The sequence below is a fragment of the Physeter macrocephalus genome, chromosome 3, assembly GCF_002837175.3.
Source record: "Physeter macrocephalus isolate SW-GA chromosome 3, ASM283717v5, whole genome shotgun sequence".
Lineage (NCBI taxonomy): Eukaryota > Metazoa > Chordata > Mammalia > Artiodactyla > Physeteridae > Physeter > Physeter macrocephalus.
The window spans coordinates 15,274,866-15,301,154 of NC_041216.1; the positions used below are offsets into that span (position 1 = coordinate 15,274,866).

Consider the following 26,289-nt stretch of genomic DNA (forward strand, 5'->3'; position numbering starts at 1 on the left):
AACAGTCACCATTGTTTAATCCTTAGCACCAAGAACACTGTCCTCAGAATAGACATCTCAGACGTCATTCTGAACCTTTAGACTAACTTAAAGGTCAGCTATGAGTGCCCTCTGCCTTCTGTCTCCACCTTTCTGACTTTTCCTAGCCAAAACACGGGAGTGAAAAACGTTTTCTAAGATAATGCATTGACAGGCATCCTGTGACGTCCCGGGGAAGGCGGTCCCCCGGCCGGACACGGGTCAGGAGGAAGTGGCCAAGAAGGGACCAGGGAGGCACAGCCCGAAGGGTAGGCAACGACCCAGTTAACATCGGCCAGGCACACAATCCCAGAGTCCGGTGTAGCCGGCGCGAGGCCGCCTCGTTTTCACCCGGTTTCAGCCAAGAACACCAAAGAGCCACAAGATGCTACCCGGATGGAGCGGCAGCTCCCCCCACACCCCCTTCCGTGCTAGAGCGCGCATGCGCATCCTGGAGGCCATTGGGTGAGGCGGAGGGTGGGGCTCCGGGTGGAGGGAGGAGGGGAGCGGCGGTTGGACGAGAGGGGAGCCACGCCCACCACGCAACGTCCCTGCGCAGGCGCGGGGCGCCAGCTTCTGGTATTTTCGACACGTCTGCCGCTCCCCTGTTCCGCTCTTTTTTGGACGTTGGACGTCGGAGGTCGAGGTTGTGTGTCCGTCGTTCAGAAGAAGCAGCGAAAAGCCTCTCTCCGTCCTTAACTTCAGAAGGAAGGCGTCCGTTGGGCCTTTCTCTCCTTGAGTGAGGCGTCGACGACCCGTGGTGGGTTTTCTGGTGACGGGGTGGCCCTGCGGTCGGTTACCCCAAGGCGAGCGTAGCCGGGGCCCGGACGGGGACGGTGGAGGGCGGGAAGGCCGGCAGCAGGCGGCGCCACAGCCCGGAGTTCCGGAGGCCGGGAGGCTCGTTTCTTTCTCGGCCTGAGGCTGCCCGCGCGGCTCACTTCGGGACTTCACTTCTGTTTTGTTTCCTCTTGTTTGTTTTTAAGAACTGAGTGTTCGGGCAGGGGTCGTCGAAGAAAAGGAAACCCGGAAGCTGCCGTCCGAGATGTCCAGCTACGTGAACGCCCTGTGGCCGGGCTCACCGCACAAGGCCTCCCCCTCGTCGTCGCTGTCGGGCCCCTCCAGCCGGCTGTCCTCGGCGTCCGGGAGCCGCTCTCCCCGGAGCTCTCCGTCCCGATCCATCGTCTCGAGTCGGTCGTGGTCGCGGAGCCGCAGCCGCAGCGCGCCCCGGCGGAGGAGCAGGTCGAGGTCTCGCTCCCGAAGGCGCCACCGGAGGAGGGACCGGCGCTACTCGCGCTCGTACTCGCGGAGCCGCTCGCGCCCCCGCAGCCGCCGGTACCGGGAGAGGCACCACGGCTCCTCCAGGAGGTCCTACCGGTCCCTCAGCCGCCCCCGCTCCCGCGGCCGCTCGTATTACCGGAGGGCTTACGCCTTCGCGCGGGACCGCCGTTACTACGGCTTCGGCTGCACCGTCTACCCGGAGGAGCGCAGAGGCTGGAGGGGGCGATCCCGGACCAGGTCGCGGAGCCCAACCCCATTTCGTCTGAGTGAGAAGGGTGAGTCGTCGGTCGTCGAGGAAGGACTCCAGTAGGTTAATAGTTTAAACTACACTGTAGTGGGCGCCCAGTTTTAAAATGGACGGCATGCTTTCCCCTTGGGAGTAACGCTGTGCACGTTAAATGACTCGGTTCTGGGTGGAGCCTTGAAATTGTCAGGGAGTTATTTACCCACCCTGTGGTTTTACTTGTGGATCATTTAGGGATGCTTGTTTTTCTCAGCAAAATAAGTAGAGTTCTTTTTCCATCAATAGAAATATATCTTACATGTGGAAGTACCGTGTAAACGTCTAGATATTACTAGTTTTTTTTTTTTGTTTTTTTTTTTTGCGGTACGCGGGCCTCTCACTGCTGTGGCCTCTCCCGCTGCGGAGCACAGGCTCCGGACGCACAGGCTCAGCGGCCATGGCTCACGGGCCCAGCCGCTCCGCGGCATGTGGGATCCTCCCAGACCGGGGCGCGAACCCGGTTCCCCTGCATCGGCAGGCGGACGCGCAACCGCTGCGCCACCAGGGAAGCCCCCATAGATATTACTAGTTTAAAAGCACAAACATAGTTTGTGATTTTTGAGTTTTCTGGAGAAATACTACAGGATAAATGAACATTTTGTGTTTCTTTTGTAGATCGAATGGAGCTGTTAGAAATAGCAAAAGCCAATGCCGCAAAAGCATTAGGAACAGCCAACTTTGACTTGCCAGCTAGTCTCAGAACTGTTTCTGTATCTAAAGAAACCAACCGTGGAACAGCTGTACTGAGTAATGGTACAAAGTCTGAGGTAAGTATTTTAGATTTAGCCAAATAAAATCTTCAGAAAACGACTACCAGAAAGATCTGATTAGCCATTTTTATTTGATTTGCCTTAGACTGCTTCCTGGAAAGGCTAGCTAAATATAATTTAAAATAAAAGATCTGACAATACTAGATAGTCTCCCCCTGTGAAAATGGGAGACTAATGAACTTTATTTTCAGTTGACACAGTACTAATTACTTTCATAATTGTAGCTGGTACTTTGGTGATTTCTGTGTAGTTACCAAGTTTTTCTAGCTAGTTTTTTACGGAGTATTTATCTGTAGCGCTCATTGGCAGCATTATGTTCCCACAAATTCCGTCCTCAACATACAGTATAGTTTATCTGCTTTATTTCTGTCTTATAGAAATCATGAATGTGGTCTCCAGACATTGATGAAGAAAATCTGTTGGTAATTGATACATGGGCAAAAAGCATCAGAGGTTTAACTAATTTGAAGATTATGTTGACACACTGAAAACTTAGTTTTTTGTTGGTAGATCCCTGTGCATGCTAGAATTTGGGACAGGTACTAAACTAAACAAAAGTCTACTTTGTAATGGTGGGGCATCTAATATAGATGTCCCTTTCATAATATATGCAATATATTCCAGATGTTTTGAGAGATTACAGAAGAAGAGGCCTGCTTCACTTGCAGATAAGTTTATTACAATTCTCCAGAAATGTGCAGCATAAAATTCATAGCTTAAAGGTTTAAGGTAGTTAGGAATTGATAACACTCAGTTAACATAGGAAAGATGGGTTATCTCCTGTCATTCAGACCCAGATGTGGGTTTGCCTAAGTATTAGTGGTGGACAAAAAAGATCTTAGTTCATTCACTTTTTCAGACGGTTAGGTGCCCAACTGGATGGGCCAATGCCTTATTCTTTGAAACTAGGTGTTTTCTGGTATGACTTGACTTTCACAGTTACTTGAATTTGCATCAGGGGGATACAGTACTGCTTTATGGGGAAGAGTGTCTTAAGCCTATCATTGAATCAATTTTGTTATGGGGAAAACTCAACAGAGTACTGTGTTGTTTATTTTAGGATGTTAACTATTTGGTTACATCCAACTTGATTTGTGTCTCTACAAGTGAATTTGTAATACAGTTGGGCTGCTTTTTATACCTACAAGGGTATGGTTATTTTAAATTTACTTTCTCTTACCTGTCTAGCTGTCGGATAAGTTAATAGAAGATGAAACAGAAAATCCCAATGAGAAGTCTTCCCAGCAAAAAAGCATAGCTTTTAGCTCTAATGTAAGTATATCTAAGCATTGACCACTCAGAAACTGGCCTTAAACATATTTCTGTTATGTGGGTTTTTATTTTTGTTGGCTCATTGTTTTTATGCTGATAATTCGAGGCCTACTAAGCCGCTAAATAAATAGAATTATAATTTTTTTTGTATGGTTCTTACAAGTGACCAATATAATGGGCTCCTACTCTATCTAATATCTACATTCTCAGTCTCAATATTTTGTCCTCCTTTTAATTATTCCCATTATCCTTTTTAACTTAAAATATTCAAAAAACAAGTCTCAGAATATCCTGTAGTCAAAATATTTTAAAATCAGCTAAGGGCTTAATAAACAAAATTTCAAAACTATTTTTAATACTTCACTACTGCAGTAGTGACATATGCCTTGCATATGTCTGATTTGATTGAATCAAGTTGCAAGTGTGGTCCGTGGCTTTGCATTTATTTGGTTGGTGTCTTTTAAGTTCTAGTCTTAAATGGAATTATTTAATGTATTTTGTAAAAAGCAAATATTTCTTTGGGAAGCTGACGTAAGAACTTGTTCTTTTACAGAATTCTGTAGCAAAGCCATTGCTTCAGAAATCAGCTAAAGCTACTGCTGAAGAGACCTCTTCAGGATCCCCAAAAATAAATAAGAAGAAAAGTCCATATGGACTGTGGATACCTGTCGAAAAGAACATCAATAGCTAAGGTTGCCTGAAATGCACTTTTTTTTTTGCAAGTTTGTTTCCAGCATTAGTCCATTCCTTTGAACCATTTAGTGATAATTGTTGCAATTACAGATGACAACACAGAAAGATGTAAATACTTAATATTTAAATATTAACATTTTAGATTTCTCTTGCAGATGGGAGATAGCACAAATGGACCAGAGGTTACGCACAGGTGGCATTCTTGTATATATACTTGTAAATGTTTTATATAATATGGATTGGTTATGTAGAAGTGAAATTTTTAAGACAAACAGTAATTGAACTGTTTGTGTTGTATATATTTTGTTAATAAATTTGTTTTTATCATTTTAGTTTCACTTTGTGTATATTTTACATAATGGGTTTTTATTTAATGAAGAAGAATGAGGTGGTATCTCTTGTTTAAAGCCTTGCTAATCCCAGATCCAAATCCGTGGACTGACAGCATAGGGCTCAGTGATCTTACCTGAGAGTTTGTGAGAAATGCTGAATCTCAGATCTACCCCAGAACTGAATTAGAAGCTGATTTGTAAAGTACTCCTGGTTGATGTAGATACTCATTAAAGTTTGGGAAGTTTGGCCTAACACTTAATACTGGCATAATGTTATCCTGGAAGAATTGAGCTTCACGGCAGGAAACTCAGCCAGAGAGGGGTTGAAACAGAATGCCTCACTGGGCTATAAAATCAGGTTTCGTTGCATTTTTTTCTTATTATGTTTTAAAAAGTATTCATTGATTTGAAATTCTTCATTGCTTCTTACTGTAGCTGGGAAAGACCTTAACTAAGCACATAAAAATTTAGAGATGAATGTTACACTTAACTGAAAGGTCTGGTCAGTTGGTTTAAATGTTAGCTGATATGGATTTTTGTGGTTTTGCCTGTTAATAATACATTCTAGTGGATACCAAAACTAGGAAGATTTAAGCCAGTTTTAGATGGTCTCTCCAAGTGTTAATTTGACTTAATAGATCAAATGTTTGGATAAAACGTAAAATGCCAGCTTAATGAATTTATTTTGCCTATGTGCTAGGCTTTAGCAACAAAACATGTCTTGCTAGAACCTAAGCAAAAAATAAAAATCCTAGTAGGTCAAAAACATGGATGAGGTTTTATTTTAGTGATGGGGTGGGTACTATTGATTGCTTGAATGTTTTTCTTTTCTACTCCTTGGAATCTTGCCATAATTTTGAACAGACTCTTTAGTTTGGGAAATAATGAAATAGACTTCCAATAGGCAGGGATAACAAGTTAGAGAATAGGATGAGGAGAATATTAGAGGCAAGACAAAAAACCTGGGAAAAGACAAACACCCAGAAATTAGATAATAGATGAGCAGGCTTAAGTCCTAAATTTGTTAAGTAGAAGTTGACTTTAAAAAGATGGTGAAGAATCCTCAAGTGGAATGTAATACTGTATTAACTAAAGCTGTGCTGTCCAGTATTTTACCTGCATTTCCCATTAAGCCAGCCACCAGCCACTGTGGCTATTGACCACTTGAGAAGTTGGCTAGTATGACTGAGGAACTGAATTTTAAGTAACCACTTACTGGAAAGTGCAGATAATAGAATACTTCTATGGTAGAACATTGTATTGGATAAGAGCTGCTCTTAAATTTGACCCTATGAAAAATTTAAATGTACAAATTTAGACTTGGATATATACATTCCTGGACATATAATTTCTATTATTATAGTAAAGCTATAGAACTCAAGGATTTCCTTGTAAGGGAGACTTTTGCAATGAATTGATGACATAATGCTAAGATCATTTTCACCTTCACTTAGCTGGTAACAGAAAAGCACCTGCTTTATGACCTTATGTAAGAGGTTTGGCTAGTTGCTATGGATATGTGCCACGTCTGAGATTTCACTTCTACAGTGGTCTTTTCCTTCAGCCTTGAGACTAGCCTGTTTTCTCTTTCTTTCTTCATTTTCTTTTTACTACCCAGTATCTGGAAAAGAATGTACACTTTCTCCTTTTTTTTTTTCATAATCACCCCATGAAGTCCTGTCAGTCCTTGTCTAACCTGACCTTGTTTGGGTGTGGCCAGGACAACTGTGTTCAGTTTCTCCTAGGCTTTGTAACACAGAAGATAACTCGTTGTGCATATTCCCAGACTGCCTGTCGTTACATAAGTGGGATGCAGGTGCCCAGGTGTGATACCACATCATTACATAACCCGTGGACAATATAGCAAGCAGGCGCTGACAGTGAGAAATTGTACCAAGAGACTAGATTTAGTGCTGTCCAATAGAAAGGAGAGCTTCAGTGAAAAGTAAAAAGGTGAATTCGTTTTTTACCCCAGTAGATGTTAAAATAGTTAAACATGTAATGTAGCAAAGTGGTATATTACTTTTGGGTAGGTGTTGTGATTCAGTGTGTATGTTACACTTAAAGCACACCTCAATTTGCCCTAGTCACATTTCAGATGATCACTAGTCACATACAGTGCGTGGCTACCATTTTGGAAAGCACAGCCCTAGATTGTAGGTTCAGGTGTGTAATGCTTTGCTTTTTTTCTAGAGAAGCCATGATTACTGAACTAACCACAGCATGCTGTCCTTTGGTTTTCTTTGCTGAAGCACTTATTAAGCTTACCTAGCAAAATAAAACTTGTTCTTATGAGGGCTCACTTTTCACTATTTCTTCATGGAGTCCTTTCTCAAATTTTTCTGTCATTCAGGCAGAGATTTCCATGCATGTGTCTTCTCTGACCTCTTCCATTATCTACAGTGGCTTTTTGTCCTTTGCCCACTGTTAGGATTCTATCCTTAGCCTACTCCCTGTACAAGTTCTTTTGCTAATTTCCTCCACTCTGCCTTTAACTACCATCTACTAACTGAAGAGTATCAGTTTCTGAACTCTAGTTTCCAAAGCTTGCCTCAGCTCTTCAAAATGAACCTTTCCTATACTGAGCTTATTACAGTATTGCCTGTTTGAATTTTAGTGGCTTTTACCATCCACCTGGTCACCTTCAGAGTAGTCTTCAGATCATACTGACATCTGTTTTTTTGGTTGGCTACTGGGAGCACTTTTCTCCTCTGGGGAAATCCTGTTTGTCCTTTAAACCCAAGTCAGTATGATGTCTTTGAAGACCTATTAATTTTTCCCTCCCCTCCTTTTCCCTTAGTAGAAAGGTATTAAATGTTTCTTTGAAAATACAGGAAAAGAAAAAACTACTGGCATGCTATTACTCTTGATAAGATTGGGCAGCATGGGTGTGTATTTGTGTCAAATTTAAAAAAATACGTAAAATTACCACATCTGTTCCCATTCCCAGGAGCAATCACCGTAAATAGTATGGTGCACATCCTGGATGTTTTTTCTATGCCTGTACAAACCTCTCTTTATATAGGTAAGAGCATCTTTTCATGTTAGATCTGTCTCATTCTATAGTTGTATGATTGTACCACAATGTTTAAATTTCCCTATTCACAGTACACTGAATATACTTCTATTATTAGCATTTATATTAACCATCTTTATAAGCCCGTCATTAGCTAAACCAGAGCTTCCTACTCATTGATCAGTAAGTGTGCCCAGCTTATACTGATCTCAATCCTAGGCATGTTTTTATTCAAGTAACATGGCACAAATAATCTTCACTTTCATGGGATACTCCTGACTTCAGGTTTTCTATCCTCTGTTTCTCATAATTACTACTGAAATCACGTCCTAATTTTTTAGTTACAGTTGAAATAAGGTTAGAATTCCAGTTAGCCTTTTAAAAAAAAAAGACTGTATTATGTGTATTTTAATAATACTTTCACCAAGTGTTTTAACTTACCTTCTTCCAAGGGATATTTGCTTTTTGAAGGATGGCATATTTGTAAAATGCTATTGGAGAATCAGTCTCCCACCCTCTATGCTTGCCCCATAAATGCACCTGGGCCATGGGATAGAACATGGGACAGGCAAGCACCTGCTAATTGTGACCTCTTGGAGCAGGGAGGGATTAGGTTGAATTTCCAGTGACCACTGCCTTCCTTTCACTACCTACCATAGCTTATAAGAAGAATTAGTGCCAATTTAGCAACTCACCTCTGAACCTCCCAAGTTCAACTCCAGGTCAAGTCAAATGTATGACAGATTTCAGCATGATGATGACTTGTGTTCGTATCTAAGGATTTTAAGCCTAGCAGAATGCACACATTAAGCACACACTTCAAACACAGAAATACAAGACAGAATTTTCTAAAACAAATGAATGATAAATATGTAAGTATGAAAATACACAGATTTGTAGAACATGTCTTTACAAATTAGGAAAGAGTCCTGATTTACTGGTACAATTTGGCAGTCAGAACAGTTCCTGAAGGAGATTAGACAGCTGTTCCTCTTTCCAAGTTCTGTTTAATTTCAGCTGTATATTTCCCATAGAATCTTTCTGCCTTCTTGTTGAATTTAGCATTCCTTTCATTAATGTAGTCAATATCTGCATCATCATTATAAGGACGTCTCCGGCTGTATTTGTCTCGTTTTTCAATTCTGTAACGGAAACAAATATACAGAATTCAAAGCTGCATTCCTTTTTAAAAAAAAAAATAAATTTATTTATTTATTTATTTTTGGCTGCTTTGGGTCTTTGTTGCTGCGCACAGGCTTTCTCTAGTTGCGGCGAGCGGGGGCTACTCTTTGTTGTGGTGAGCAGTCTTCTCATTGCAGTGGCTTCTCTTGTTGCAGAGCATGGGCTCTAGGACCGCGGGCTTCAGTAGTTGTGGCTCTCGGGCTTAGCTGCTCTGTGGCATGTGGGATATTCTCAGACGAGGGATCGAACCCATGTCCCCTGCGTTGGCAGGCGGATTCTTAACCACCATGCCACCAGGGAAGTCCCTCCTTTTTGTTCTTAATAGTTAAGACTGAAAGCAATATCTTTAGAAAGCATCCTACAAGGATATATGTTCAATGAGCATTCTTCTTGAATTTAATCTTGTTAACAGTATCATCAGCTGATCTGGTCTGAAGTTTGGGAAATTACCCAGGTTCACGCTGAAATATGAGTGGTGATATAGCACGTGGAGAGAATTTTTATACATACTCTGTAGATTCTGCCTAGTAGTTACCCCATTCAAAACACATATAAATAATGTAAGTGTCCATCGACAGATGAATGGATAAAGAAGATGTGGCACATGTATACAATGAAATTCTACTCAGCCATAAAATGAAACGAAATTTGAGTTATTTGAGGTGGATGGACCTAGTGTTTGTCATACAGAGTGAAGTCAGAAAGAAAAAATACCGTATGCTAATACATATATGGAATCTAAAAAAAAATGGTTCTGATGAACCTAGGGGCAGGACAGGAAAAAAGACACAGACATAGAGAATGGACTTGAGGAGGAGGGCGGGGTGGGGGGAGGGTAAGCTGGGACGAAGTGAGAGAGTAGCATTGAAATATATACACTACCAAATGTAAAATAGCTAGTGGGAAGCAGGTGAATAGCACAGGGAGATCAGCTTCATGCTTTGTGACCACCTAGAGGGGTGGGATAGGGAGGGTGGGAGGGAGACGCAAGAGGGAGGGGATATGGGGTTATATGTATACCTATAGCTGATTCACTATGTTATACAGCAGAAACTAACACACCATTGTAAAGCACTTATACTCCAATAAAAATGTTAAAAAAAAAAACCCCACACATAAAAGTGGTGGTGAATAGGACCATTCTTCAAACTAATAATTCAAATGTTCCTTAACTTCAATCCAGTTGCTACACTTCAAGACCATATAGTTAATTTTGTTATTAGGCATGAATCACTACTAAAACTTTAGGCTGCATTTGTAGTACTTACTGCTTTTCCAAGTCTACGACCATCCTAACAATTTCCTCTGTGGAAGGCACATGTGTTCCATGAAGAAGACTGTTAGATGTTGGGTAGAACAACTCTCCACTGAAAAAGAGTGAAGTGGTGAGTAACACGAAAAAAAGATCCTATACTTTCAGAACTGGACAATGTTTAGTGGTCAAAAGTGGAAAACTTTGAGATACTTGATTTCAAAGAAATAGAATTCAGACCAAAAAAAGATATTTAAGAAATATCTACTCCTGGGACGTTCCTGGCAGTCCAGTGGTTAAAACTCCATGCTTCCACTGCAGGGGGCGTGGGTTCGATCCCTGATCTGGGAACTAAGATCCTGCATGCTGCCTGGCCAAAAAAAAAAAACCCCCTCCAAAGCCCAAATGAGTTAGCTGAGGACCACAGGTTAATGGAATTAACGAAGTTCATACAGTGGGAGAGCTTGAGTAACATGCTCAATTGAGGGCACAATTTACAGCCCTCTCCACTCTCTACACTATCACTATTAAAACAGTCTTGATCCTTAGCACAGTACCTGTCTTACATAATTAGGTAAGGAGTGCAGTTTAGCATTGTTTACTGTGCATGACGGAAGAAAGTATTACTGTGTCCCTTACCTGTGGATAAGGGTAATAGCAACAGTAATAATCAATGATAACAAATAATAGCCAATACATATACAGTGCTTTCTGTGTGCCAGGCACTGATTGAGGGCATTGTATGAATTTATTTAATCTTGATAATAACCCTGTGAGGTGGGCACTGTTGTTATTCCCTATTTACAGATGAGGAAACGAGAAAAATTGTGTGACACAGCTACAAAGTGGTGGAGCCAGGACCCAAGGCCAGGAAGCAAAGCTCCAGAATCAGCACTCTTAAATTCAAGGCCTTCCAGTAACATACATAATGTATGCTTTTAAATCACATCGACTTTCCATGTCGGGTCTGATCTGCTCTGTCAACCTATTATACTGGCGTAATTGGGCAGCAACATAATCTGAAAAAATGAGAACCCATACTGTTTTAGATGTTGGGTGGGGCATTATTAGACTTGTTGTTAAATGGGCCATTAATAGGCCCACTCAATAAAGTAAAAGCCATTTTTACCTGAAAATCCCAGATTGGGGTTTTTCCTCCTTTTTCCTCTCCCATTTTTCTGCATCTTCTGCACTGATCTCTAGCAACTTCACTTTCTTATAGTCTTCCCCTCTTGCTGTACACTCCTAAAACGAGGGGAAAAAACATTAGCTTTATTGCCTTATACCATTCCTTAATTCCTTTCAAATCAAAGGCCTAAAGACTGCCATCAAGACAGTAAAATGGCCAGTTTACAAAGAAAATTGTGGAATCTGCTATATCTGTAAGAAATAATACATCAATAAAACTGACACCAAGGGGGCTTCCCTGGTGGCACAGTGGTTGAGAGTCCGCCTGCCGATGCAGGGGACGCGGGTTCCTGCCCCGGTCCAGGAAGATCCCACATGCCGCGAAGCAGCTGGGCCCGTGTATTGGAAAAAAAAAAAAACACACACACCTAAAATAGCTGTGAGGGACACATTAGGTGTCCATCAAAATCCTTTCTCGCCTCCTTTCTGGGCTCATGGCCGCCCATTTCTCAACGTCCCTTGTAGCTGCATCAGGCCAGGTGACTTGGGCTGCTCAACTGGGAACTGATACAGGAGAGACTCATGAGCTTTATCTTTTCTTATTGTTGGAGCTTTCGTTACTGTAGCTTAACCTTTTACCCTAATATCCATTATGTGGATTAACTATGTGCCAGGCAGTGTTGTAAATGTCTTACATATTTTATTCTCACAACTCTCTAAGGTACAGATGAGGAAACCAGAGCTGGAATGCTTAATGCTTAACTACCATGCAACATACCGCCTGAACAAAACACAATATAATATTTGAATCCACAGCTTATGAAGGTGGCAGGAGTGTACTTACTTTTTTCTTTTTTTCCTTCCTGCAATTCCCATTCCAAACGAGCTTTCTTAGCTTCCCAATTTGCAGGTAATTTAAGTCTTTTATCTTCCACCACAACTTGCTGGTGATTTAATTTTCGAGCTTCATTCTACCACCAGGACACAAAGTTTGTCAGCAGAGGTATGGAAACAAATCCAAATAAATGTTACCTATCTTCTTGTATGGTAGGCCATCCAAAATGGACTTATGGATTTTATCCTGAAAGGAAGGGAGCCACTGGAGAAGTTTGTGTGCGAGTATGTTTGTACTGAAGAGATTTCATGTAGGGGGAAGAGAGATAAACACCAATATCTATACCTTTAAGTATTATTTTACTGCCTTCAAGGAACCATGTGGTAAAGATGGAAAGAGCAATAGTTTGGGAGTAAGAAGGCCTGAGAAATATACTGATTTGACTACTCCCTGGCTGTGTGATGTAAGCAAGTCGCTTAGGATTGGATTGAAACAGCATTTCCCAAAGTATGAGTTCCACTGTACAGAGGTACTTGAGATGATTTTAGATACTACTGAATGACACAGTCACATACTGAGAAAGTGATTCCATTTCTCATTCCTTTTTTAATTCAGATTGGGTTGAAGACAAAGTTTCAGGTTTAACACCTCTAAAAACACCTATCTTAACGCCTTCTTTAGTCTCCCTTTAAAAACAAACAGAGGGGGCATTCCCTGGTGGCGCAGTGGTTAAGAATCCACCCGCCAATGCAGGAGACACGGAATCGAGCCCTGGTCCGGGAAGATCCCACATGCCTCGGAGCAACTAAGCCCGTGTGCCACAACTACCGAGCCTGCGCTCTAGAGCCTTCGAGCCACAGCTACTGAGCCTGCGTGCCACAACTACTGAAGCCTGCGCTCTAGAGCCCGCGAGCCACAACTACTGAGCCTGTGCGCACAACTACTGAAGCGCACGTGGCTAGAGCCCACGCTCCGCAACAAGAGAAGCCACTGCAATGAGAAGCCTGCGTGCCGCAACAAAGAGTAGCCCCTGCTCACAACTAGAGAAAGCCCACGTGCAGCAACGAACACCCAATGCAGCCAAAAATAAAATACATTTATTAAAAAAATAAACACTGAGCAAGTGGACAGGTGGTCACACTTACAGTATAAACCATGAAGGTGGTATGAGAAGGACTACAATCTAATTCTATTATCTATGAAGTTCAGAAAGTTTTAGGTGATAGAGTTAGTGGCAGAGTTAGGCCAAGAACCCAAATTTCCTGATTTCTAGCTGGTTTTCTTTTCTACCTATAATATTGTAATATCTCTTTAGCCACAATACCATCAGCACACTCCCCAAATAATTCCTTATTATCAAATATCTTGTCAGTGTTCACATTTTCCTGATGGTCTCATAAGTGTTCATTATTATTTTTACAGTTTGTTTGAATTGGAATTCAGACAAGTCCCACATGTTGCAATTAGTCAATATGTATGTACACCTCTTAAGGTTTATTTAATGTATAGTTTCCTTTTCCATCTTTTTTATCCATTGCTTTTTTGAGGAGTGTGAAAATGACTGTGTTGACTGTCCTGTTGTTTCCCAAAGTGGCATCTGTTAGTTGCCTCCCTATAATGTCCTAAAACGTATTTTTTGACCCCTGTATTTCCTGTAAATTGGTCAGTAGATCTAGTGGCTTCATCCAATTCAGGTTAGATTTATTTTTTTTTAAGATTTATTTATTATTTATTTATTTAATTTTATTTGTGGCTGTGTCGGGTCTTAGTTGCGGCACGTGGGATCTTCGTTGAGGCATGCAGGATCTTTCGTTGTGGTGTACGGGCTTCTCTCTAGTTGTGGCGTGCGGGTTTTCTCTTCTCTAGTTGTGGCATGCGGGTTCCAGAGCGTGTGGCCTCTGTAGTTTGTGGCACACGGGCTCTAGTTGAGGTGCGCGAGTTCAGTAGTTGTGGCGCGTGGGCTTAGTTGCCCTGTGGCATGTGGGAGGTGGGATCTTAGTTCCCCAGCCAGGGATTGAACCTGCGTCCCCTGCATTTTAAGGCAGATTCTTTACCACTGGACGACCAGGGAAGTCCCCAATTCAGGTTAGATTTATTTTTAGCAAGTCTACTTATATGAAACTGGTGCTACATACTTCTATCAGGAGACACATAATCTCTGATTTTATCCTTTTTGTGATGTTCACAGCCACTGACTGTGATCCAGTGACTCATTAAAGACTGCAAAAGGGGGATGTTTGAATTATATCATTGCTTCTTCACATATCATCCAGCCTCCTATTTTTTAACAGTATTTCAAGTGAATTAAGTATGTCCCACTAGTTTTTAGATGGCGTTTTTCTGCGCAAATAGAGATAACTACCGTCCTCACACATACCTCTTGTCTCCAGCTGCCTGCTGACCTCCTATCCTAATGAACACTTTTCCTGTGCTCTTGTTCCTACTGCTCCCAACTCCTTTACTTTTCTGATAATATCCTACCTATTTTTCAAGCAGCTTAGTTGTCACCTTAGTCTCTAGCTGTCAGTCTTCGTCTCTGCACTTCTGAGGCACTTTGTTCCTCCCTCTAACATACCATTTACCAAGTCGTGAAGTAGTTATTAGTTACGGATCTGCCTCCATAACTGGGCAGAAGCCTTACCACATTTACCACTGTATCCACACCATCTGTTGATAGTTGGCTATAGCACACTAGAGGGCATTAGGGGAGGGGCTGTTTTTGGATGAATGACGCCAACTTGCTGCGTCACAACAGACAAGTTACTTTCCATTTCTGGTCCACGGTATCCCCCTCCATACAGAATCACTTGAGCTGAGAGGAGGGTGCGGGGAGAGGATGCTTAAAAAAATACCAATGTCTGTGTTTAGAAACTGATCAAATCAGACACTCTGGAAGTGAGGCCTAAGCATGTCTAGCTTTTAAAAGTTCTCAAAGTGACTTCAGTGTGATGCCAGGTTGAGAAGCATCAGGACCGAACTTTCATCCAGCTCTGCAGGTCTGTCACACGCGCTGGTGCGGCTTCCTCGTCCCTCCACAAACGCGTATGGGCCTGGCCACGTGACAGGTCTCAGCTGGCCTCTGGGGCGACTCACCCGCTTCAGGTGCAGATCCCGGAATTTGCGCAGTCTCTGTTCGCGCTTCTGGGCGACCAGCTCCTCGGCCGCCGCAGGGCGCTGCTGCTTCTCTGCGCCGTCCACCGGCACCTGCGGCGGACAGGCTGGAGGCGGGGCCGGTTCGGCTTCTTCCCGGACGGCCCAGGTGATTCCCCGCGGTTCCCGACAGGCCGGGCGCCCTCACTGCCGACCCCGACCCCACAGTGTCTGCGCCCCCCTCTCTGCTTCCCTGGCACCACCTCTTCGTCTAGCCGCAAAGGCCCCTACACTCCCAACCGCTGGGCAAGACCAGCCCCACCCACCTCCTCTGCCTTAGCCTTTGCCGCCATCACCCGGTAGCGCTTTTCCCCCAGACTTCCGGCGACAACAACTTTTCCGAGTCTCCAGCTCACTTCCGTCAGCCTGCAGCCACAGGTTTCGGGACAAAGCCCCGCCCCTTTCTGCTTCCCCAGCTGAGGAACCAATCCCGCCCTCGATACAGCCTTGGGCTGTATCCGATTGGGCCAGGCTTGCGCGCAGGCGCACTGAGTGGAGAACCAGGGCAGCGCGGCGGAATCGTCTGAGCGTGTTGCTGGAGGAAGAGGGGTAAAAGGAAGAAAACGCCACCAAAAGTGTGAGAAAGCAACCCAGAGCACAGATTGTGCCCATCAAGTGACCAAAGTAGGCCTAAAGTCACCATCACAAAATCCTATCTTAATCTTTGCGTGGCGGTACAACGCCCGGTAAAACGGAAGCTCCAAGAGAACAGGATCTATTTCTGTCTTGTTCACAGCGGATTCCCTGTGCCCCGAACTGTTTGAATGAAGAAAGGAAGGAACAAATTGACTGAGGGCATTTGGGATCTCTTCCTCAAGCATCTCCGAGATGCAAAAAGATTTCTTGGATTAACGTGAGATTTTGACTTTCTTCTCAAAATTCTGCATAGGACACTATTCTTCGTATATCTGTCCATTTATTCAGTAATGAACTGTATAACCATTCCCTATTTAACTCGTCTATTCTTTGGTTCATCATCTATGAAAAATAAATAATAAGACAATACCCATGTTACAGAGTAGTTTGAGGACAAATTCGACAATATTTGTGAAATATTTGTGACTTGTGCCTGGCCCATGGCAAATGACCAATATACCAGTTGGGATTAGGTGTGTCCTCCTAAGATGTCTTTAAATGTTTTTCTTCAGGGAAGTCCTAACCTTCACCACCTTAAGGGTCAGTTTCCCCTGTTACAGCTTTTCATACTTTCTTCTTTGTGATGCCTACATAAATGTATTTAAATCAGCGTGGAATTGAATGTTTAGTGCAGTTAATTTAAATGAGACAAGTTTCTTAACAACTATGAAAGCAAATCTAGCAGTCATAAGCTTATATTTTTTCTACATTATGGATGATTTGACAGAGCAGTCGTAACACGTATTTTTATTCTTTAGGAATACAGAAACGTCAGTTATTTTCAGTACGATCACTTAACCAGAATTACAAGGTTTGGAAAAATATTTTATCCGTCAAAGCCCTACACACTCAAACCAAGTAATTAAGGAGAGTTTAATAAAGGGACTGTTTACAAAATTGTAGACGGGGTTAAGAGAAACCAACAAAAGAGTGAAGCATTCCAGGGCTAGCAACAAGGGGGAGCCATTGCTACCCCTAATCCTAAAGAGAAGAGGAAGGATAGGATAGGAGAAAGTCTTCAGACAGATGATGTGACTAAAAAAATACAGCCAACCCATAATCCAGTCAGGGAATAGATATCCTTACCATTTATTCTCTTCTATTCTAGAAAGCATCACTTTCCCACGAAATCCACTTGTGAACTTTCTATTCTGTTCCTTTTTTTTTTGGTGGCCCATATGGGGACCGAACCCATGACCTTATTCTGTTCCGATTATGTGTCATTTTCTGTGCAAGTGTTTTTACTAAAGCCTCTTATTAAGTTTTCATTCCTAGTAAGATAAGTTCCTTCTCAGTTTTTTTTTCCAAAAATACTCTTGGCTGTTTCTGTAAAAATTAATTTTTAATCTTGGAATTGGAAATATATTAATATGATTCGAAGTATGTATGTATATATATATATAGTAAATCCCCCAGATTATCACTTATATTAGCTTCTTGCAAAGCAAAAATGTTCTTAGTAACCCTAACCCTGCCCATTGCCTCCTAAATATAGCATACTATAACCATATACACAGTTCTGTACCTTGCATTTATTTAGTATACTTTGGAGAACTTTCCAAATTAGTATACAGAGAGCTGCCCCATTCCTTATTTATTTATTTATTTATTTATTTATTTTGGCTGTGCCGCGTGGCTTGTGGGATCTTAGATCCCCGACCAGGGATTGAACCCATGCCCCCTGCATTGGAAGGACAGTGTCCTAACCACTGGACAGCCAGAGAATTCCCTGCCCCATTCCTTTTTACAGCTTCCTCCGAATGTACCATAATGTATTTAACCGGTCTTCTACTGACAGACATTTGAGTTGTTTCCAATTTTTTGCTTTTACAAAAAACTGAAATGAACAACCTTGTACATAAGTCAGTTTATGCCTGTGCAATTGTACCTGCAGGATAAATTCCCAGATAGCTGGGTCAAAGATTAGATGCCTTTGTAATTTTTATAGATATTGCCAAATTGCTCTCCCTAAGGGTTGTACCAATTTTCAGTCCTACTGAGATAGGCTGGGACCTGGGACCACAAGGAAATAATAAGGGACTAAAAATAACTGGGTACATGAGCAGTTGGGGCAAATTATGAACCACACAATACAAAAAGGCCCAAAACCCAACTGCCACTTCTGAGATGTCAGGAGCAAAAGCAGTCTACTGCAGCATGATCCCTGAACACAGCACCACCAAGCAGGTGGGCAGACCACCTAAGCCAACCCTCCGGCCCAACCCATGGATCCGCCCCTACCATTTAAAAGGACCAGCTAGCGTGCCCCATCTCCACCGCTCCCTCAGGGAGCTAACAAGGGCACCTGTTACGTGTTTTCACTCCCTCCTGCTGCAGCAAGAGTCCCAATTCAAGCCTTGCTTGAATTCCTCATCTGGCCTCATCAATTTCTATTGATTAAAGAGTCCAAGAACCCTGGTTGGTAACACTTCACAGGCGCACCGATAGTGTTTCACTTAACTTTTAGATTTTTGTCACAATATTTTACAGTTCCAAAAAAACAAAAACAACCCACTGAGATTGATGGAATAATATTACATTTATACTCATTCGAGATACTCTTTTGTGATATTACATTTTTCTGTTGTCTTCCAACCAGAAAATCCTTCATCACTTACTGAAATTTAATTTCTTTGTACTTTATTTCGTATTTTTCTTCATATTACCATTTAAATCTTATACCCAGGTATCTTTTCATTTGGGGGATTACTTTTTCATTTCCACATCTAATTAATGGTTTTAGTGAAGAAAAAAATTATTTTCATGTACTTCTCTTTGTATCCAGCACCTTACTGAATTATATTAATAACTTTAGCACTATTATTAATTCTGGCGCAGTTTCACCGCTGAGTACGGAATAACAAACAGGATGGGACGGGTCCTGCTCTCCTGCAGTTTACAACGTCGTTGGAGGAAAAAGAAAACGAACAGACGAGAAAAATATCTTACATATATTAAAGAGAATGAAAATGGTACCATATGACAGTACTAAGGGCCTACGCGAGACAACGCAGTCAGGGGAGACCTGCCTCGGAGGAGGTGACACAGGTTAAGCGCTGAACGGAAAGCACTTTTCGCTCAAGGGTGCAGCACACAGTTGAGGTGACTTTTCACGACGCTCCCAGCTCCACCATTCCTACCTAGCCGCCCTCTACCGAAACCCCCGGCGCGTCTCTCTCAGCCTTCACCCTTCCGGCCCCCGCCTCTGCGGCTTTTTGCGGCTGCTCAAGGCCCTGCCCAATTGAAAACGTCTCACTGCCAAAGGGGGCAGGGATTGGTCCTAAACTCCTGAGGCTGACAGGAAGGGGCGGGGCTTATAGTAGGCTGTATTGACGCTGCACTCCAAAGGCCGGCGGAAGTGCTCTGGGTTGTTGCCGGAAGTGGGCGAGGAAGGGCTGTCATGGCGGCCGCGACTGTAGCAGAGAAGGTAAGTGCTGCCGGCTCTTTCCAGGGGCTTTAGTTGGGGAGGGCTCTGAGGGACGGCAAGGGCGAGAGGTGGAGGAGGTGCTTGTGTGCCGGGCCAGGAAGGCGCAGATACTGTGGGGCCTGGGTCGGCGGTGAGGGCCCGGCCTGGGCTGTCGGGACCCGCGGGTAATCCGCCTGGGCTCTCCGGGGAGAAGCCTAACCGGCCCCAACTCCAGCCTGTCCTCCGCCGCAGGTGCCGGTAGACGGCGCGGAGGAACAGCAGCCCCCTGCGGCGGCCGAGGAGCTGGCCGCCCAGAAGCGCGAACAGAGACTGCGCAAATTCCGGGAGCTGCACCTGAAGCGGGTGAGTCGCCCCAGAGGCAAGCTGAGACCTGTCACGTGACCAGGCCTGTACGCGTTTGTGGAGGAACGAGGAAGCCGCACCAGCGTGTGTGGCAGACCCGTAGAGCTGGATGAAAGTTCGGTCCCGATGCTTCTCAACCTGGCAACACATTGTTGTCACTTTTGGAAAGGGACATGTTTTCACCAAGCTTTCTTTCACCCCCATCTGTTTTAACTTAGTTGGGCTAGTTTGGGGGTCTCTGTTACTAACCGCCTCCGTGCTGTATGACTCTAGTAAACTCTTCATTTTACCTAGGGAAATATGTGGAGCTAGAGACTGGAAGAAACTTGTCCAGTAAGAGAGCTGGTTGCCTCTTCATTCAAAAATAAAGAGCAAATCTCGGGAAGTCTATAGGATCAGTGGTTCAGCTAGTAGGTGGGGAACTAGATGAGTAAGATAAGTCCTCTGCTCTTAAGTAGAGGAGACAACGTTCTAGCTAGAAATTATATTGTGATAAATGCCATGCTTGAGTTAGGAACAAAGTGCCTTGGGAGTGCAGTGAAGGAGAGATTGGTATAGTTTGGGGGCCCCCAGGGAGTGCCTCGTATAAGAGGTGACACCTAAAGTACTGCTATAAAGATGAGTAAGATGTTATCAGAAAAATAAAGAAGTTTGAGGAGGAAGTATCTAAGCAGAGAGAACAAATGCAAAGGAAGAGAAGTCATATCAAGGATAAGAGTCCAGCAAACAACTGGCTGCAGTTGGAGCTGAGAAACAAAAAAGCAACTCTTGACTGTTTCACCTCAAAGGGGCCTGACAGCTTGGCCATGGTTTCACAAAACTCCAACATCACTCTGACTATCGCAGTGTGACAAAAACAAAACTGTTCAAACCACAGAAATGACCACACAGCACCCACCTCTGCTAACACCAGTGACAAATACAGCATTAGCCTCACTCCATTAGTCCTGCTTCCTGTATAAAAACTGAAGATACCCAATCATAGAATGCTCTGGCTTTCTGACAGTGCCTAATCCAGGGCACAACCATGCTTCCCTGAACCTTTCCCTCCAGTCACCTGATACAAACTCAAATCCTGTTAAGTGGCTCCTCCTAACACCCTCTCACTGAAATGCCTCCAGTTCCCCCCCCATGGTTTGCTGTTTCCTTCAATGCAATACACCCAACTTTGTTTGACTACACATGTGTTCTTGGTGTCTTCAACTGGAGGGCATTGCCAGAGCCAAGAGTATGTGAGGGATGGTTGTTGAGAGAAATGTTCTGGGTTCTTCTCTTTACCCAGAAAAATTTAATAAAAAATTCAACACACTTATATATTTACTAGGAGGGACTGTGTAAAGAACATGGGGTTGGATATTAGGAGACATGTCTTCCTGGACTAACGGCCACCAGCCTGTAACCCAAGAAACATCTAACTTAAGTTGTCCTTAAGATGGTATACTCATTTTGTTTTATGCAGTTATTTTAAAACAGACTCTACATACAGTAATTTAAATGGAAAATGCCTTTCATTTGACATGATGTAAACTGCAAAAATATCTAAAGAGGAGGGGGTACTTGGGAAAGGTTAGAGATATTATGATAGGTATTAAAGCCCCCAGCCCCAAACTGAGGCTTCTTCTTTGCATCAGTCAGGATTAAAAGAGAATTGAAAGAAGAATATCTTTCTCATAATGTGAGACATTAACTCCCAGGCCTTTGGCACAGCAAACCAGTGCAGCTCAACACATTTCTTGACTGTATACAAATGCAGACCTAATTAGGCCGTTTCCTTGCTTAAAATCCTCTGATGGTTCTCTTGCTTTTAGGGTAAAATGGAGTCCCCTTGTTAACTTGTCTTACTTGACCTTCCTCAAAGAGGGAAATATTTGTTTGGATTTATTTTCATGTTTCAGCCGATAGCCTTTTTGCGTTTATGGTTTTAGAATGAAGCTCGTAAATTAAATCACCAGGAAGTTGTTGAAGAAGATAAAAGACTTAAGTTACCTGCAAATTGGGAAGCCAAAAAAGCTCGTTTGGAATGGGAACTACAAGAAGAAGAAAAGAAAAAGGTTAGGAACTAACTACTCCGCTATTTTCATAAGTGGTTTATTCAATCTTTCTATAGTATTAAGACAGTAAAAAATGCTTTTTACCAGTTCCCAAGCTTTGGGTGAGTAATTTAACCTCTCTGTGCCTATGTTTTCTCATCTGTAAAACGGGACCTGTAATAATTTTTTGAGTTAATTATGAATTAAATGAGTCAATGCATGTAAAACATTTAAAAGAGGGTCTGACACCTGATAAATGTTGAATAAGTATTATTTTTTAGATTGATGTACTCCTTATATACCATAGCAGACTATCAAATTTCCTTCAGATATTAATCATTTTTAATGTATTGCTGGATATCTTTATTTAAAATAGGTCAAATAATTGCTTGAATCATATGGGCAAGCATTAGCTTTTTCTCCTTTCTTTTTCAGGAATGTGCAGCAAGAGGGGAAGACTACGAGAAAGTGAAGTTGCTAGAGATCAGTGCAGAAGATGCAGAAAGATGGGAGAGGAAAAAGAGGAGGAAAAATCCCGACCTGGGATTTTCAGGTAAAACTCACCTTTACTTTATTGAATGAGCCTGTGAGATAAGTGTTGCCTTCAATGTTTCTGGTTTTAAGAAAGGACATACCCCTTCATGGAATATTCTCCAAGAGGCTTACTCCCAAGAAAAATACAAATATATCTCATAGGGCAGAAGTAAAAAAGGCTGTGCTTGAGGCAGCTGGATCCCTTTACTCATTGTGCTAAAATTAAAGCCTGTATTATCAGCATCTTCAGGATAGAGGCTCTGCTTAGATTAGTGCATATATTGCTAATAATAATTTTGATTTCTCTCTGAATAGTAATGACCAAACAAGGAAATATATCATTTCCGATTCTCATTTTATTTTTAGATTATGCTGCTGCCCAGCTTCGCCAGTACCATCGGCTGACCAAACAGATCAAACCGGACATGGAAACATATGAGAGACTGAGAGAAAAGCAGTAAGTTGACAGGACTAATGCCAGTCCTTTTTCATCCTGAGGTGTTTTGTTTTTTTTTAACATTACACTTTATTTATTTATTTATAAATTTATTTATTTATTTTATTATTTTTGTCTGCGTTGGGTCTTTGTTGCTGCGCGTGGGCTTTCTCTAGTTGTGGCGCGCGGGGGTTACACTTCATTGCAGTGCGCAGGCTTCTCATTGCGGTGGCTTCTCTTGTTGCGGAGCACGGGCTCTAGGCGTGCAGGCTTCAGTAGTTGCAGCACGTGGGCTCAGTAGTTGTGGCTTGTGGGCTCTAGAGCACAGGCTCAGTAGTTGTGGCACACAGGCTTAGTTGCTCCACAGCATGTGGGATCTTCCTGGACCAGGGCTCAAACCCGTGTCCCCTGCTTTGGCAGGCGGATTCTTAACCACCGCACCACCAGGGAAGCCCTTCTGAAGTGATATTGATGGACTTGTGCATGTATATAAATGTACATACATAAATGCAAACAGACTGCAGTGCTTGGGTATGGGTTATCAACAGCTGTTTAAGAATAGTTTCTGGTCGTGTTGACACTATTTATTGCTCATCCACAGCAGTTAAGCTAACCACCTGGTTATCTTTCTAGCTGGGCATTCTATGACTGGGTGTTGAGAGTTTAATACCCAGATTATCATAGTTATTCAGATATTTTGGGACGCAGAATGCTTTAGTGCCAGGATGGGTGAACTTCTGCTGTAAAGGACCAGATAGTAAATATTTTAGGCTCTGTGGGCTATGTGGTCTCTGTCATAGCTACTCCACTCTGTCCTTGTGATGTGAAAGCAGCAGCAGCCTGTAGAGGAGAGATAAACAAACGGACTGTGTCCCAGTAAAACTGTTTCTAGAAACATGCTGCAGTTTATTGGCCTGCTGTAGTGGAAAGAGAAATATCCTGAGCCTAGAAGCAAGTCCTTTAACCTCTGGCCCTGGGCTCTTTCAGAATCTGTAGAATGAAGGTGTTAGAGTAAGTGATTTCTTACTTCTGTCCCTTCCAATTCTGTGTTGTTGTTTTTTAAGAGGTAAGGTAGGATCCTCTAGTATAAAGATATGTATGTATTTTATCTCTCATCGTGAATGGTAGTTTAGTTTGAAAATGTGGAGCACTTGCAGTGTTACTCCAAGTCCCTGTTGCCATCTTTCCAGTGAAGAAGAGTTTTACCCAACATCCAACAGTCTTCTTCATGGGACACATGTGCCTTCCACAGAGGAAATTGATAGGATGGTCATAGACCTGGAAAAACAGTGAGTACTCCGTGTAGCAGCCTGAAATTTTAAACGTTTAGTGACAAAATGGACATAATATGCTTAGAATGAATTGAGAAGACAGATATTATACTTCCTAATTTCTGACCTAGCATCTCTAGTGGTTTTGGGGACAGACAGTAAGGATGGGTTGAGTCCCTATGATTTGGAATGAAGATGCAAAATATTGATGGAATTGAGTTGTTATAATTGAAAATTATAAAGAAAATTATTCTTCTTTAAGAAATTATTCTTGTTTTTACTGTAACAACCATTCCACTCTTTGATTTGAAAAAGTATAAATGTTCTAGTAAATTTATCTTTGTATATTTGTGTTTCTTAATACTGATAGTAGTGTGTTTCCTGATGCTGATCAGGCAGAGCAAAATGAATTTATATTATAGGAGCTAATACACTTCAGTATGAAGAATAGTGTCTAGTACATACTGTGTACTCTGTTCATATTAGCTGTGGTTATTATTAATATAATTACTGTCATAATCATTTCTGTTAAGTGATACTTCATTTGTCCAGTTCCTAGCAGTGTATCATTGCTCTTCTACAAACATTCTAAAGATGTGTTTGTATTTACTGAATTTCATGGTTCATACCCAGCGTTGTGCTGTTAATTGGCAGTTTCAACTTCATCTTGATGAAACTGGGCTTCCCCCCGCCCCTTCCCAAAGTGCTAGTCTTAAGTGTACTGATTCTATTCTATTTGGCCATGTTTTATTAAGATCAAAAAAGAAGGCAATTTTGAATTTTATAAATTATTTTCTTCTCCCAGAATTGAAAAACGAGATAAATATAGTCGGAGACGTCCCTATAATGATGATGCAGATATTGACTACATTAACGAAAGGAATGCCAAATTCAACAAGAAGGCAGAAAGATTCTATGGGAAATATACAGCTGAAATTAAACAGAATTTGGAAAGAGGAACAGCTGTCTGATCCCTTCAGGGACTGTTTAGAAGCTTGAGAACGGAGTGAAAATTTCTACTAGCAAATTGAAGTTCTCTTCAGAGTTACACCAGTAAACCAGAACTCGGTCTATGCCTTCCCACTCAGCATTTAAAAATAAATGTTTTTTCTTAAACTTCTACTTCCATGTATATTTCCACATTTTTGTGCTTGGATATAAGATGTATTTCTTGTAATGTACTTGTTTTGTAAAAATCTACTTTGTATAAATTCTATTATTTTTCTATGTATTTTAAATGTGTATGACTGTTGAATCTTTGAAGCATTTTGGCTTTAAGAATGCTGGCAGCATACGTAAATGCAGTCATTGTTACTTTGAATGTTTTTATGAATTTGACAAAATCTAGAGCTGGACTCAGGAACTATTTGGTGTTATAGACTCCGAAGCTAAGGACAGTGATGAGGAAGGGGGCAGTGGCTGCTGGAGGGTGGGTATAGGCTCTACCCAGGCTGCTTAGGACCAAGTTCAGGAAGTAGCAGAACTGTCCTCCCATGAATACTGACTATGCACAGTTCCCTTTTAAAAAAGGAAATGTCTTGTGGAATAGAATCCCTACTAAACAATTTATCGTTTAAAACAAATATTTGTATTTATACACTTATATATACACAAATATACCCATACATGCTTCCATTCCATAAACATTAAAAATTTTTCTATTATAGGGAATTCCAAACATATTCAAAAGAAGACAGAATAGTACAATGAGTCCCATATACCTAATGCCCATCTTCAATAATTATCAACTTATGCCAATCTTTGTTCTGTCTTTATTTCTATCCACTTTTCCCTGTATAACTCCTGTGTTATTTTGAAGCAAATACTAAACGTATAATTTCGTCTATAAATATTTCAGTATGTATCTGAAAGATAAAAACTTTAAAAAGGCCACAGTACTATTAACGCAATAATAGCTTAATAAAAGGAGTGAAATATTGGTATAATTTTTTTCTGTGTGATGGTAACAATACTAAGTACCTAATTAGGACATTCCAAATTAAGAAAAATCTGGAATTCAGAGAAAATTTCACAGATATTTCAGTTTTTGTGTTTAATGAACATTTAATGCCATGCCACTGGCAATTATTCCCTTTTAAAATTTATGTAGTACTTTCTATTTCTGCTCTTATTTTGTTTCTTCTAGCATTTAATCTATGTGGAGTTTATCAGGTCTGATCATAGGGCCTTGATGCTGCTTCTGAAAATAAATATGTTTCTTTTCCCATTTCCACTACTTTAGTTCGGGTCTTTAGTCCTGAGTATTGCAATAGGCTTAAACAAAATCACGTCAAGAAACGTTGTCAAATAGAATCTGGCAAGGTATTTAAAATAATAATTCACTATGAGCCAGCAGGGTTTATTCTAAGAATGCAAGAGTAGCTTGTAGTCGTGTTAGTTACCT

The 26,289-nt window shown here is 41.9% G+C and overlaps 3 protein-coding genes across 9 annotated transcripts; 2 read left to right on the forward strand and 1 right to left on the reverse strand.

Moving 5' to 3' along the window:
- The first annotated feature begins 563 nt into the window (after positions 1 to 563).
- Positions 564 to 4,587, forward strand: RSRP1 (arginine and serine rich protein 1). Of its 7 annotated transcripts, none has more exons than XM_028487719.2 (6): positions 565 to 778; positions 1,002 to 1,571; positions 2,195 to 2,346; positions 3,538 to 3,621; positions 4,175 to 4,313; positions 4,457 to 4,583. In XM_028487719.2, exons 2-5 carry the CDS (start codon positions 1,061 to 1,063, stop codon positions 4,310 to 4,312), a joined length of 885 nt encoding a protein of 294 aa, XP_028343520.1. In that variant the 5' UTR covers positions 565 to 778; positions 1,002 to 1,060; the 3' UTR covers position 4,313; positions 4,457 to 4,583. The 7 variants fall into 7 exon arrangements, with proteins under 7 accessions (XP_007128626.1, XP_028343520.1, XP_028343518.1 ...); XM_028487717.2 differs by having other exon boundaries at positions 4,470 to 4,582; XM_055083585.1 differs by lacking the exons at positions 4,175 to 4,313; positions 4,457 to 4,583 and adding an exon at positions 2,727 to 2,771.
- A 3,181-nt stretch (positions 4,588 to 7,768) lies between these two features.
- On the reverse strand, positions 7,769 to 16,030 carry LOC102990730 (uncharacterized). The gene is made up of 6 exons (XM_028488049.2): positions 15,850 to 16,030; positions 15,472 to 15,744; positions 15,153 to 15,352; positions 11,226 to 11,341; positions 10,113 to 10,211; positions 7,769 to 8,804 (listed from the first exon to the last, which is right to left on the reverse strand). The coding sequence occupies exons 1-6, from the start codon at positions 16,028 to 16,030 to the stop codon at positions 8,639 to 8,641; spliced, it is 1,035 nt and encodes a 344-aa protein (XP_028343850.1). The 3' UTR covers positions 7,769 to 8,638.
- A 3,152-nt stretch (positions 16,031 to 19,182) lies between these two features.
- Positions 19,183 to 25,618, forward strand: LOC102990906 (pre-mRNA-splicing factor SYF2). Its single transcript, XM_007128565.3, has 7 exons — positions 19,183 to 19,272; positions 19,504 to 19,614; positions 21,540 to 21,665; positions 22,080 to 22,197; positions 22,545 to 22,635; positions 23,805 to 23,903; positions 24,691 to 25,618. Exons 1-7 carry the CDS (start codon positions 19,246 to 19,248, stop codon positions 24,854 to 24,856), a joined length of 738 nt encoding a protein of 245 aa, XP_007128627.1. The 5' UTR covers positions 19,183 to 19,245; the 3' UTR covers positions 24,857 to 25,618.
- Positions 25,619 to 26,289: the final 671 nt, after the last annotated feature.

Coding starts and splice junctions, on each gene's coding strand:
- LOC102990730 (XM_028488049.2), bottom strand. CDS start 16,030: ATGCTTGAGGAAGAGATCCCAAATGCCCTCAGTCAATTTGTTCCTTCC. Junction 10,212..11,225: donor CCCCAATCTGGGATTTTCAG/GTAAAAATGGCT, acceptor ACTCTTTTTCAG/TGGAGAGTTGTTCTACCCAA. Junction 8,805..10,112: donor GTCGTAGACTTGGAAAAGCA/GTAAGTACTACA, acceptor TTTCCGTTACAG/AATTGAAAAACGAGACAAAT.
- LOC102990906 (XM_007128565.3), top strand. CDS start 19,246: ATGGCGGCCGCGACTGTAGCAGAGAAG. Junction 19,273..19,503: donor CCGCGACTGTAGCAGAGAAG/GTAAGTGCTGCC, acceptor CCTCCGCCGCAG/GTGCCGGTAGACGGCGCGGA. Junction 19,615..21,539: donor GGGAGCTGCACCTGAAGCGG/GTGAGTCGCCCC, acceptor TTATGGTTTTAG/AATGAAGCTCGTAAATTAAA.
- RSRP1 (XM_028487719.2), top strand. CDS start 1,061: ATGTCCAGCTACGTGAACGCCCTGTGGCCGGGCTCACCGCACAAGGCC. Junction 2,347..3,537: donor GTAATGGTACAAAGTCTGAG/GTAAGTATTTTA, acceptor TTACCTGTCTAG/CTGTCGGATAAGTTAATAGA. Junction 3,622..4,174: donor GCATAGCTTTTAGCTCTAAT/GTAAGTATATCT, acceptor GTTCTTTTACAG/AATTCTGTAGCAAAGCCATT.